Here is a 13691-nt window from a genome sequence, read left to right on the forward strand (position 1 = left end):
GTCTGGAGGCCGGCCGTGGGTTTGTGGAATCTGCTCTTAAATTAAAACCCCCCCCCCCCCCCCCCCCCCCTTGAAAAAGAGAAAAATGAAGATCCGTTTGTATATGCCGAGTCATAGCGGCTGCCCACCTTTATTATACCGTTTTTTGTAATGTTTGAATCCGAAACCCGCCCTCGAAATACCTTCTAGAAATACCTCTCTACACAGAACGGCGGTCCCTTCTCTCTACAGGGAATGACACTCTGAAACCTCCTCCACATGTCATATTCATACTTCATCTCTGCTTGTCTTTCGCAAATTAATCACGTTTGGCTTGGAAAACTGCTGGCTTTGGCATGTTATCTCTTTGTTTATCCCTTTTTGCGCGTACGTACATTGTGGTCGATTAGATACGGCTAGGGGAAGGGGATTACGACGGGGCCGGCAGAGGGGCGTTGGAATACTGCTTGTTTCGAATCCATGAACGTTAGCATAATATATCATGGACATACTGTCAACATCATGTGCTGTTATTTCTTCATTACCGGAGTAAACATGTTTGAGAGAAGGAAAGAAACAGCATATATTTTACAAGATTTTTACCTGTTTGGGTGCACGTCATGCCGTCACACCTTGTCCGCCAACGGACCAGATCTTGATTGACGATTCATCAAAGATTCTACTATGATGATTGTATCCATCAACAGTCAAGCCAGCCCCCGCAGAGGCAGTATCCAAGTCTTGTTCCCGCGGATACCCCCAGCCGCCCGAGCATGTTGCCGCAACGGAGCCGCTAGAGTGTACAATGGTGCTTCCTATCGGGGACTCGTGGGCTTTCCACGCCCAGCTGGGATCAATGGCATCGTTCTGCATGCCAACTCCCTCCCATACCGCCACCGTACCATGCTGAGTGCCGGCCCAGACCTCGAAGCCGGATTCTGCGGGAAAGACGTCAAAGTGCAGCCGCTGCTGCGTGGTCGACCTGCGTCCCTTGAGCACAGCCAAGAGCTGTCCGGTCCCCCGGATATCGTAGACCAGCAAGCCGTCAGCCTGACGCTCGTTGACGACAAGGTACCGCCCGCAGGGGCTCCACGCCGTCTGCACGACGCCCTGGCCTCCCAGGCTGATACGAAAGGCCTTGTGGTCGGCATCCGCGATCGACCAGTTCGCAACAACTCTATCAGAACGGTGGAGATCGTACGTCCCCATCCAGCGGGTCCAGGTGCCGGCCGCAAGGATGGGTCCGTGGCCACTTGCGTCTGCAGGAGGCGATGATGCCAAGGCGGCCACGGTGCCTTTCATGCCGACGCCGCTACCCTTGGCGATGTGGCGCCGGGATGGAATCGTGGGAACCGTGACCGTTGGGCCATCCGAGCAGTGGCCAGACACGTCGAAGAGATCGATGCGGTTCGCCGAGCCGCAGACGAAGTGAGTGCCGGGGTATTCCCAGAGCAGAGACGCAGGGGTGATGTACTGCTCGGACTCGTGCCGGATAAGCTTATAGGTGTAGAGGGGGCGGCTGGCGACGGCAGCAGCACCCGCCGTCGTATCCTTATCCTCCGGCCGAGGAAAGGCGTGGTAGAGATGGAGGGGATGATCTCGACAGCCAACCAGAAACATTTGCGAGGCCGGATTGGCTAGGGAGAAGTAGGGCGCGGCGGCGAGGGTTTGGGTGGGCTCTGGGAGCTTGATGCCGGCCTGGCAGCCCAATTTGCGCGCTTCTCCTGCAGGCTGCAGGAGGTCTGCAGGAAGGGCAAAGGACGAGACGGTCTGGTCGGATGATAGGGCGAGGATGACGGTGCCGTCGGCTGTCCACTGAGCAGACGAGTAGAAGCGTCGGTCCAGCGTGTCGAGGCCGCTGTTCTCGCTGTCCTTGTGGTTTCCGTCTCCCTCGCCAGGTAAAGGCTTCTGCCTCTCGTCCAATTCCGGCTTGCTCACGGCGAGATGCTCAGCGAGCAGGCGAATGGCGGGCGCCTCTTGCTGCCCGCCATGAGCGAGAGGCGGTGCTTCAGGTTGGGCTTGGGCCGGGTCCATGGTATTGGCACTTGCACTGGCACTGGCACTGGCATTGCTGCCCCGGTAGACAAGGCTCGAGCCGGTCCACATTCACCGCTGCATGATCGATGGGCTCTCCGTGTCAGGTAGAAGATGGTGGCGATGGCCGTCCAATCAGCCGGAATGCGCCGTAATCAGTGAGTTGTTCAGGTTTGACGACTCGAGGTGCGGTGCTGAAAATGCAAGGGAGGAAAAAGATGGGTGGACGCTAAAGGCGGAAGCCCTGAAAAAATCAAGGTTACTAAGGTACCTAGCGCGTACTCTGTACTTGGACGCGCGCCTTAGCACCAGCCTGAAGGCACCTTGGAGCAGATCTAAACGGGCTGCCCTACCCGACCGGACGACGTCATTCCAGCACCTTGAGGGTCTCTGGTCGAGTACGGAGTACGGAGTGCGTACAAGGCAGTACTTTGCGATGCCTCCAAGAGGTTGTAGGTGCTGACGGCCCTGACAAGGATTGGCATCGATATTTGGATGAATCTCACTAATGACCTTTTGTACCGTATGGCAACGCAACAAGTGGTCTAGAGCTCATCACTCGTGCTGAATTGGGGTTCCATGGATGACAATTATTAACAACATCAATGGAACATTCAAGCCCTCTCCTTAGTGCAAAGTGGTGGTGTTCAGCCCCCTGTGGCCCTTGGATACGGGGTACATTAGCTCCTCGGGGCTTTCAGAGGCAGCAGCTGCTCCAAGCACCAACATGTACATGTAGGGTGACACTGCAGCCGTGATGGCTGAACTGCTTGATCCTGTCGATTGATTACATGTACCTGCGAGCACTGGGACCTCGAATAGATTTGGAGACTTGAGCTTCCCTAAGACTTCCAATGACTGCAGTGGCCTGATCCTGAACCCTCCCTATGAGATGCACCGCAACGCCGCCCGCACGCACGCATTGACTCATTCTGTCCATGTCTGTCAGAGTCACTGCTGAGTCCCCCCTTACATGTATCGTGTACCTGGTGGTGCTCCCTACGAGTACCTTGGAGGTTCTCAGGGCTGCCCGTATTCTTTCCCCCCCACCCCCCAGAAATGGACAGCAGGCACCGAATGATTTCCCCGACCAGCCCAAAAGCTTCCTAGCGCTCGGGGCTGCTGCTAAAGGGTACAGGTAGGACTGGACCATACTGAGGCGCTGGGCGAGCTCCGTACCCCGTACTCGCTAGCAGGTACAGGTACTGCGGCGCTCGACCTCAGCAGCACCCGTTAGCGGTCCACTGGCGCAGTTAGCGGGCCGTTAGCTGTACTGGGTACCTCGACGGGGGCATAGGGACACCGCACCAGCACAAGCTCACCATCTCCCATCCGGCCGGTGACATTGAACCTAATCCCATCCATCCCATCCCACCCCATTCGCCTTACTTACCTTGGACCTCTCGCTGCCGGTCTCACCTCTGCCACGCTCACTTTGACCTGACCTGACCTGACCTGACCCTGAGAAGCTCCCACCGGAAATCGTGACCCCCCGGCTGCCAGCGTCAATCAATATCAATCAACCGCCTCCCGCCCTTCTCCTGCCCGACCATGAATCCCGCATAGCCCGCCTTGCAGTCATCCTCCTCGCCCCTCGCGGCTTCAGCCCGACCACAGCACCAACCAACAAAGACAAAGAAATCCCGACATCGCAGCAGCATCGAGCTGAGCCTCGTCTCGTCTCTCCCTTGGCAAATCGTTTCTATCTGTACCGACTCCACAAAGACCAGCCGTCGACCCCATCGACCAACTCCCACTGCCTGACGACCGAGTCATCGTTTCGTCTCTCCATCTCCGTCTCGACTCCTCCATCGATGCCAAACACGATGGAGACCTCTCCCTTGACAATGGCCGCGGCCTCCACTTGCGATGCCCTCAAGACGCCCTCCTACATGGAGCTGGTGGTTTCCATGTGAGTCGCAGCCTCGGCATCTCCAATCTCGCATCTCGTCTTGGCTGACCATCACGTTGCAGCGTCATCCTCGTCGGCCTCTTGATCTCGTACCTGCCACAGCACTATCGCATCATCTCTCGAGGCACCTCCGAAGGCATCTCCCCCTACTTTGTTCTTCTCGGCACAACCTCCGCCACCGCTGGCTTCGCCAACATCCTAACTGTGTCGCCCTCCCGCAAGGCCATTGGCTGCTGCAAGGAGCTGGAGACATTCGAGTGTGCCGCCGGACTGCTTGGTGTCGCCCAGCTCGGAACGCAATGGCTATGCTTCACTGCCATGTATGTCGACAGCCCCTGTCCCCTGTCTATCCCTGATGACCTGCGCTAACTCCCCGATCCCTGCAGCCTTGTGCTGTTCCTCATCTTCTTCCGCTATCGCGAGGCCAACGTGCCCCAGGAGGAACTTGGTGGAGAGAGCCCCAGATGGCAAACGGCCGTCGCTGTCGGCGGTCTCTGCATCCTTCACGGCCTGATCGTCATTGCCTTGACTGGTGTCTTCGCGATTGCCATGCCTGACCAGCTCAACCTGTGGGCCAATTTTCTCGGTGTCATGGCTGCCGTTCTGGCTGCCATTCAGTACATTCCCCAGATTTGGATGACCTACCACCTTAAGCACGTCGGTAGCCTGAGCATCCCCATGATGTGCATCCAGACGCCGGGTGGTCTTTTATTTGCCGCCAGTCTTTTCATGAGACTTGGCGTGGAAGGCTGGAGCACATGGGCTATCTACCTGTTGACAGCCGCCATGCAGGGCAGCGTGCTCGCCATGGGCATCTACTACGAAGTTGCTAGACGCAGCGACGACTATGCGCACAGCTACGCCAGCAGTGCGCCCCAGTCTCCCATCGAGCATCACGCCACGCCACAGCGCCCATACGCTCCTCGTACCTACTCCGAGGGCTGGGAGCGTGGCCTGCCGGGCCCCTTTACGGGTCACCCCGAGCGATACGCCGAAACCGAGGAGGACCTGGACGATATCGAGGAGCGGGAGGAGCGAGCCATCGCCAGAGAGAACCAGCCGCTTCTCCGACCTGGCGGCATTGGCAACCCGCACAAGAACTATCACTCGACCTCGCGCCACTGATTTGGTAGTGTTTCGTTGATAAGACACAAGGCCGTCTCGAAAGGAGGCGCCAACTTGTTTAACTAGGTAACTACTATACTGTTGCTGCTGATTGCATTTGAGCTATAACTTGTACCATTGCAGAGATAGAGCATCTCAGTGCAAGTAAAGGGATATTGATACATTGCGTGATTGAGGGAAGACCCCCCTTTTTTTCCATCAAAAGAGCTTTCTTTTTTTTTTTTTTTAATTTTTTTTTTCTTTTTGATCGGATGTGAGATGTAAGATTATATACTAGTAGTTTGTCTACTTTGCTTATTTACCTGAGCTATGAAGGAAATTTGAGGCCGTCATTTGGGCCGACGTTATGCATTGCGACGCTGACTGTAAGCGAGATCACAAACACAAAAGTGCCTTTTTCTTTTCAACCCGGATCATGCGCCCACATTTCCACAGTAGTAGATACACGTAGATTTGTGACACTCGGCACCCTCACTGTTCATCTTGTATGTATGTGATTGACACATGTTTGATCTAAAGCCTCTATCTCCCTCGTCTGGGAAGTGAACGATTGTTCTTCATTAACTCTAAAAAGAAAGAAAAAAAGGGATATATATAATCAATCCACCATCATGAACACGTAAAATCCGCTGGTTCATTAAAACGGAGTATAAACAGCAAATACTTTATAAACACATCCCTCCCCTTCTAAAAATTCATCTCACGCACATTGCTCTTCTTGTCCTGCCCCTTGCCTCCAGTATGTCTCTCCTCGTCATAGCTGCCCTGGCTGCCACTGTCATCCGCAGGCTGCAAGTCATCGTCGAGGTCCCCGCCCACTTCCATCCACCGGTCACTCGTAGCGGGGATGGGCGAGATCTTGCACAGGATCCAGTACATGCCGGCCGAGATGATGAAGCCGCAGAAGAAGTTGAGGTTGTAGATGTAGGTAGCGCCAATGGGCACTTTGGTGCCCACCGCGCCGGCAAAACCAACGACGTTGATCAAGATGCCCGAGATGTACGCTGCATATGCGCGCCAATGGATTCCCCAGGTGTAAAAGTAAGGACCGGTGCTGCGGCTGTCGTAGAGCTCCTTGGTATCCAAGTACCCCTTTCGCACGAAGTAGTAGTCGGAGACTATGACACCGGCGATGGAACTGAGGAAGACGCTGTACGCAGACAGGTAGGTCGTAAACTGGTTGGAGCTGCTGAGCAGGTTGTACGGGCACATAGCCAGACCAACGATGGCGCAAATGTACGATCCGCGGCGGATGTTGATATATCTTGGGAGAAGCGCCGTCATGTCTGTTCCTGCAGAGACAGAGTTGGCGGCAATGTTGGTACCCAGCTGAGCTAGAGCAAAGGCCAAGGAGATGATAAAGACGCCGAATCTCTGGCCGGAGCCGCCGTCGTCGATGAACCGACCAAGAAGATCCAGGGGACTCCAGATTGGCTCGTCGTAGATGATGGTGGACGACGACGAGACGATGATTCCGATGAAGGAGGTGATGGCAAAGCCCAGCGGAATGGTGAAAAGCTGCGACCAAAAAGCATCCTTGGGCTTGCGCGCGAATCGAGTAAAGTCGCTGTCGTTGACAACCAGCGTGGCAAAGTTGGCAATGGAAGACATGACTCCATTGACGAATTGCCATCCGAGCTCGCTGCCGTGGATGGTGGCGGGCTGTCTGATGATGGGGCCAACACCGCCAGCTCGGACGCAGGCCCAGATGAGGAACGCGATTCCAGCAACAGGCACAAAGTAGGCCTTGACGGTGAACAGATGGCGAACCTTGTGAACCGGGAACCACAGAGCTGGCAGAGAACACACCCAGAATATGACAAACGAGACGTACTCGGGGGTGTTGGTGGCGTCGGTGCCAAAGCTGCCCGGCATTTTAGTGGCATCCCAGGATTTCCAGATGGAGCGGATCATGAGATAGACACAGGTGCCACCGATGTAAGATTGAACGCCATACCAAATACATGCTGATTTATGTTAGCGGTTGTTCTGGGATGGTGAATGTGCAATTGGCGAAGAAGCCCGGAGGATCCCGATGTCTCGGCGTTTTGGCATTGGTTTCACTTACCCATGGCAGCACGATTGAAAACCGGCCATAGACTGCCCCAGATGCCAAAAGACGAACGGCCAATGACTGGGAAACCAATATGGTATGTGGCTCCGATGCGTCCGGTGGTGACGATGAAGCAGGCCGAAATAGAGTAGCCTAGCCAGACGCAAATCCACGCCTGCCACCAAGAGAGGCCGGCGATGATCATGGAAGACGAAATCATCCACGTGTTGATGTTGAACGAGTCGGCGATCCAAAAGGCAACAAAATTCCAAGGGCCCCATTGTCGGCGCTCCTTCTCCACGGGCTTCAGGTCATGATTGACTAGCTAGGAGGAGAGTCAGCACCGCGTCTCGTCTCGCTCGGTCTCACCCCATCACGTCTGGTGTAAGTCTCGGTTCGGCTGTGATGCTCAGAACAAGGGTGTCGCGATATCACGACGGGATGATGAGAGAGGGGATCAGGTATGAGATGAGGACGAGGAAGGAGAAGAAAACAAGGGCCGCACCATCAGTTGCGTGGTCGTCAGGCCAGGCTCGGCCTCAACAGCCAGCTTGTCAGCCAGATTTCTGAACCTCTGTCGCAACGCCATTGTTGATGGTCGGCAAGCAATGAGCCTCTCAAGCAGAAAAAAGGTTCAATTGCGAGCAAGAAGAGGGCATGAAGCGTATTTTGGATCTTTTCGATGCAAAAAGTCAGTTAATAACCAAAAAAATCGATCGACCATGTACAACACACGGTGGAATGATCGACGCACAGATGACGTGAGGAGCCAGAATTATATTTTCTTCGCGAGGGCGACGATCCACTGGCCGCTCTCTTTTGCACGCGAGTTGGGCAGCCCGATGCCACTTTGTGCGATGCGAGGCTTTGGCTTTGCGCGAGTATGTATTTGTATGTACTCGTACTCCCACGAGGATCTGCTGGGCTCGTGTGCCTTGGGGATCGGCGCAGAGTCGTCAGAGGCTTGAACTCAGCGGCAGCGGCGCAAAGGCGGGAGAGTCGAGAGGCTTTATTTGATTTCCTCTTCCGGCGAGCCACCAGCTGGACAAGGCTTGACAAACAAGATACAGAGCAGATGCGCCGATAATAAAAAAGCGGAGTGGGAGGGCGTTGAAAAGAAAGAGCTGATAGATAGTCGATCCACGCTGACGGACTCCAGGTTGGCCCTAACAACACGATTTCTCCCTATCGGCGTCGAATGCCAGACTGCTCGTAGACTTGTGGCAAAGCAGAGCAGGGACGGTGTCTGTCTTGACCCTCAGCCCATCTCCAGCCAGCCCCGGACAAGGACCGTCGGCTGCCTAGCAAACGCCCATCTCGTGGTCCCCGAAGGCGATGATACCCTGCGATTGGTGGTGACAGGTTCGACGATAAGCTAGAGCCATGGTCCGAGTGAGATAGCAAGCGGGACAGGGGTCGGCTAGTCAGAGTGTGGAGGAGGATCCGCCATCCCGCAAAAAAGAAGAAGAGAGGAGAGAATTCGATTACCCCATCTTATCGAGTCAACGGGAAACTGGGTGGGCGTGGAGGGCGATAACTGCCGAATGACTCGTTATCTGCTATCTCGGGACAGCGAGATACGCGGGAGATAAGTCGAGATAGTACATGTAATCAGACTGCAGATAGTAGCCGGACGGGCTATTTTGTGGATTTACACGTGTAGGTTCAACAATAGCGTAAGAGGCTAACATGATGGTTTCAGATTGCAAAGACAAAGCCGCGATTGTTTTCTGAATCTAATGTTGATGCATAAGCTGGACGGGAATGGATGGGGCTGGCGGTTTGTGGAGGAGGGGAATTGCCGCACAAGCCATGGAGCAGCTTGGACGTTGATGTGATTTGATGTGATGCAAGGGAGAATAGAGTCAGCCAGCCACCACATGCGAGATCTGGTCGGAAGGATTTAATGTTGATTTTTCTTTTGCTAATCTACGGACCCTGCAGCATGTGGCCGTGTGCTGTACAGAAGAATTCTAGAATGCCGAGGCACAGGAACGATGAGTTTAATGGCTTTTACTATTTCTTTCCAGTTGATTAATACCACGTTATCCAATCGACATACCAGAGCAGCGGCGTGGTGTAATTGAAGCCGTCACCCTGCACTACCAACTCTATTCATTGCCATTCTTGTGATGATGAATCTATGCGACGAAAAGATGCTCAATATTGTTATTGAACGGTTTAGCTGCAGCTACTCCTTGAACCCAGCTGTAGCTCCTTTGAATCATGATGCCCATATTCCACCTTACCAGTACACATACATGAAGCATTCAGTGCTGCTGAAATATCATTGGCAACTATTAGTAAAAGGAATTTCTTATTTGAGAACCAGCATCTATCGCCTTGCACCTTTCGAAAACTTTGACAACATAGTCTGTTTTCTCGTTGAATCTCTTTGGGGTTGTCGTATGAAGCTTCGCTTGATTACTGTTCTAGGTGATACAAAAGGAAATTCCCCGTTACCTCACAAAAAAGAATCCAATGCAGAGGAGCGGTTGAATACCAACAATGTAAATTAGTGGGAAATTATCTTTAATTCTTCAGTTTTCACACCAAATTGATACATCATAGACTCCTCTTCAGATTCTCTTCATCCATCTCTTGATACCTACCTAGTAGTAGGTAGTTCTGCACGTCGACTTACCCTGCAATCTGCAAATTCAAGCGCAGCAAAAAACAAAACTTACAGTGGTTCGTTATCGGCTTATCGCATGCCCCCCGCCGGCCAACCAGCGACGCGTTGCCAGTCACCAGCCCGCTTTTTTTGTTTTCAATCCCCCACCATCTCCCCTCGTACTACAATTTTTGGTGCAAAGCATCGCATCGCCAGGAACCGCGTTTTTGGGAACCAAACAGCGGGAAAAGAGAAGAGAGAAGAGAGAAGAGAGAAAAGGAAAAGGAAACAAGAAGCAGAGAGGTTCCCTTTCCAGCGTTTCCAGCGCCGCCATCGCCCATCATGGAGGACCAGCTGGCGCAGCTCCTGGCCAACACGCAGCTCCCCGAACAAGCACCCCGCCAAGCTGCCGAACTCGAGATCGGACGGGCTGAGTCGAATCCCGCGTTTCCCATCTCCCTCGCTCGCATCGGCGCGCACTCATCCATCGACACGAGCATTCGCCAGTCTGCCCTCAGCACGCTGCGCCTGTTCGTCGAGAAGCATTGGGCCGTGGAGGAGCTCGACGAGGAGCCCCATGTCCCCATCTCGGACGAGGCCAGGGAGCTTCTGAAGCAGACGCTGCTCGAGGTTGCCCTGAGCCCCGAGGACGACCGAAAGGTCAAGATTGCGGCCAGTTATGCCGTGGGCAAGATTGCCATTCACGACTTTCCCGAACAATGGCCTGCCCTTCTCCCCACCATTCTCAATGTCATCCCCACGGGCAACGATTCTCAGCTCCACGGAGCGTTGAGGGTGCTCAGCGACCTGGTCGACGAAAGTCTCAGCGAGGACCAGTTCTTCTCCATGGCCCAGGACATTGCCAAGGCCCTCACCGAAGTCGCGCTCAACGAGAACCGAAAGCCGATGCTGCGCGCCCTTGCCATCTCCGTCTTCCGAGGATGCTTCGACTTGATGTACATGGTCAAGGATGAAAACAAGGACGTCAAGGTCTTTGCCGAGGAGCTGCTGGGGCGATGGAACCCCTTTTTCATCGCCGTGCTCAAGGGCCGTCTACCCGAGGGCGACTCCAGCTCCGGCGCTCAGCCCGAGGCCTGGAACAGCATCATTGCTCTCAAGCTGCAGGTCGTCAAGACTCTGCTCCGCATTCGCCGAGTCTTCCCCAACCTTCTCCTTCCCCAGAGCACCACCTTCTTCACTGCCGTGTGGGAAGAGCTCAGCATCATGCAGGGCGCTTACGAGCAGCTATACATCATCGATGAGGTGCAGTCTCGACTGGAGGACTCCGACAACCTCCCATACACCCTCGATCTTCTCATCCTAGAGGAGCTTGACTTCCTTAACCAGTGCTTCCGCGCGCCCCCTGTCCAGGCCGAGCTTGACAGCCACCTCCAGGCCCACACCTCTGGCCACCAAGTCCCCTGGATGATGGATCTTATGAAGATGCTCGTTGGGTACTCTCGGGTCACTCGCGAGGAGCAAGAGCTCTGGGACTTTGACTGCTCCTTGTACTTGGCAGAGGAGACGTCGGTTACGGCTAATTACACCGCTCGCACTGCCGCTGGTGACCTACTCATCAAGCTAGGCGAGTGGTTCAATGAGAAGACGGTCGACGGCTTGTTTGGACATACAAAGAGCCTCTTCCCTGGCGAGGGCCCTTCCGCCTGGAGAAGTCAGGAGGCCGCGCTCTACCTATTCGTCATGCTTGTTAGCGACTTCCAGGATTTGAACAAGCCCATCCCCGACGTCGTTGCAAGCGCTTATCTGGAGCTTGTCGACTTTTCCATTTCCCAAGCCAAGCAGCCGCTGCTGCGCGCTCGAGGTTATCTGGTGGGTGGCATCATTGGTCGCTCGCACCAGACTCCGCCCAACCTCGTTGATGCCATTGTCCATTCCATCACAAATGAAGAGTCTGAGGTTGTGCAGGTTGCGTGTATCAAGGCCATTGAAGGCCTCGTCAGCTCAGGACGTGTTGCCCATGACCGCCAGACCCCCATCATCGCCTCTATCCAGTCTTACATGAACAGCAAGGACCCCGAGGAAATGGAGGAGGCTGACGAGCTCCTCGTCACCCTGACCGAGGCTCTCAGAGCCGCCATCGGAATGGACAGCCAAATTGTCATTACCAGCGAAATCCCGTCGGTGGATCTTCTCTTCTTGCTGGCCAAGCTTGGAGCCAGCAACTTCCAGGTTACGATGCTTGTGACAGAGGCATTTGAAGACATTGTCACCAGTCTCTCGGACGCCGCTTCATATGGCGCTCTGTGCGCGCGCATCTTGCCAACATTGACTGGCGCCTTTGACGTGGCCAACCTTACAGAGGACAACCCTCTTGTTACGGTGAGTTGACGACAACCTCCTTCAACACGAATCGAAAGCACTTGCTGACAATGACTTGACATAGGTTGCGACTGAGTTGCTCGGTGTTTTGACAGAGCATGGCTCCGAGCCCCTGCCGGATGGCTTCGTAGCTGCCACACTCCCCAAGCTGAACCGCCTGCTCATGGAGTCTGGAGAGGGCGACGTTTTGCGACCTGGGTCCGAAGCAGTCAAGTGGATTCTGGTTCACGACCACCAGCAAGTCTTTAACTGGCACGATTCCAACGGCCGATCCGGGTTGGAAGTCTGCCTGCACATCATTGACCGACTCCTGGGTCCCTCCATCGAGGACAATGCCGCCTCCGAGGTGGGAGGACTCGCTGCCGAACTTGTCGAGAAGGCTGGACAAGAGCGCCTGGGACCATTCCTGCCCCAGCTCCTGCAGGCCGTTGCCAACCGACTTGCCACTGCTCAAGCCGCCGCTTTCATCCAGTCCCTTATCCTCGTCTTTGCCCGACTGTCCCTGGGCGGTGCGCAGGATGTTGTAGAGTTCCTGAGCCAGATTCAGATTAATGGTGAGAGTGGGCTCCAGGTTGTCCTGTCCAAGTGGCTGGAAAACTCTGTTAGCTTTGCCGGATATGACGAGATTAGACAAAAGTCGGTTGAAAAAACCTTGGAGCGAGCCCCCCTGGTTTGGGCAGGACAGATTTGCTAACGTGTTTGTAGTGTGATTGCTTTGTCAAAGCTCTACTCGCTCAACGACACGCGAGTAGCACAAACGTCGGTCAAGGGCGATTTGATCGTTGGCGCCGACGACGGGATGATCAAGACCCGATCTCGCGCCAAGAAGAGTATGTCCCGCGGTGCCTTCACCATTTCCAGTACAGACGTCATGCTAGACCGACTGTATCACCAATACTTCAAAGAAGATATCAAGACTAATTCACCAACCCAACGAATAGACCCCGACAAATACACTATTATTCCCGCCACACTCAAGATCGTCAAGGTCTTGATCGAGGAGCTCCTCTCTGCTTCTGGTGCTCGCGCTGCCGCTAGTGCTGCGTCTGCCGCCGTTGCCAGCGCGGAATTCGACGATGAAGACAATGACGACGAGGGATGGGAGGATGACGACGACACCCTTGACCTCTCCCTGGGCGCAACCAAGGCGGAGCTCATGGCGTTTGGCATGGACTCGAGCTCACGACAGCGTGATGACGAGACGCAGCAGTATCTGACCGAGTTCTTCATCCGCTGCGGCCGAGAGAATGTAGCCAACTTTCAGGAATGGTACAATTTGCTGACGGACGACGAGAAGGCCAAGCTGAACGAGGTGGCTGCTGCTTCGGGCTAAAACGATGCTCGTCGTTTGGGAAGCGAATCCTGCTCGAGGGAAAATTCTCTCTCTCTCTCTCTCTCTCTTTTTTTTTGCCCTGATATGAAGTGAAAATAGGCGAGGGAATTCGGCACCTGTCTTGGATGGAAAACAGAAATTCACTTTGATGACAGCGGAGAGAGACTGCGATTTGAAAATAACAAAAAACTCAAAAGGAAAATGAGAAAAAAAAAAAAAAAGGCAAAGATGACGATTGATATGAAACAAAACGTTACGATGGCAAGAGGCAGTATGTGATAGATACCTTTGATAGTATAGA

The 13691-nt window shown here is 54.3% G+C and overlaps 4 protein-coding genes across 4 annotated transcripts; 2 read left to right on the plus strand and 2 right to left on the minus strand.

The window, feature by feature from the left end:
- Nucleotides 1-597: 597 nt before the first annotated feature.
- On the minus strand, nt 598-2085 carry Triagg1_301 (uncharacterized protein; the record flags this gene model as incomplete). The annotated part of the gene is made up of 1 exon (XM_062898019.1): nt 598-2085. One exon carries the CDS (start codon nt 2083-2085, stop codon nt 598-600), a length of 1488 nt encoding a protein of 495 aa, XP_062760651.1.
- An 820-nt stretch (nt 2086-2905) lies between these two features.
- Triagg1_312 (uncharacterized protein) lies at nt 2906-5050 on the plus strand (the record flags this gene model as incomplete). Its single annotated transcript, XM_062898130.1, has 4 exons — nt 2906-2953; nt 3483-3925; nt 3988-4245; nt 4312-5050. 4 exons carry the CDS (start codon nt 2906-2908, stop codon nt 5048-5050), a joined length of 1488 nt encoding a protein of 495 aa, XP_062760662.1.
- Nucleotides 5051-5737: 687 nt separating this feature from the next.
- On the minus strand, nt 5738-7692 carry Triagg1_323 (uncharacterized protein; the record flags this gene model as incomplete). The annotated part of the gene is made up of 3 exons (XM_062898241.1): nt 5738-7017; nt 7119-7428; nt 7609-7692. The coding sequence occupies 3 exons, from the start codon at nt 7690-7692 to the stop codon at nt 5738-5740; spliced, it is 1674 nt and encodes a 557-aa protein (XP_062760673.1).
- A 2367-nt stretch (nt 7693-10059) lies between these two features.
- Nucleotides 10060-13390, plus strand: Triagg1_335 (uncharacterized protein; the record flags this gene model as incomplete). The annotated part of the gene is made up of 3 exons (XM_062898353.1): nt 10060-12057; nt 12122-12693; nt 12763-13390. The coding sequence occupies 3 exons, from the start codon at nt 10060-10062 to the stop codon at nt 13388-13390; spliced, it is 3198 nt and encodes a 1065-aa protein (XP_062760685.1).
- Between the last annotated feature and the right edge of the window lie 301 nt (nt 13391-13691).

This window comes from Trichoderma aggressivum, assembly GCF_033847375.1.
Source record: "Trichoderma aggressivum f. europaeum strain CBS 100526 chromosome Unknown scaffold_001, whole genome shotgun sequence".
Taxonomy (NCBI): domain Eukaryota; kingdom Fungi; phylum Ascomycota; class Sordariomycetes; order Hypocreales; family Hypocreaceae; genus Trichoderma; species Trichoderma aggressivum.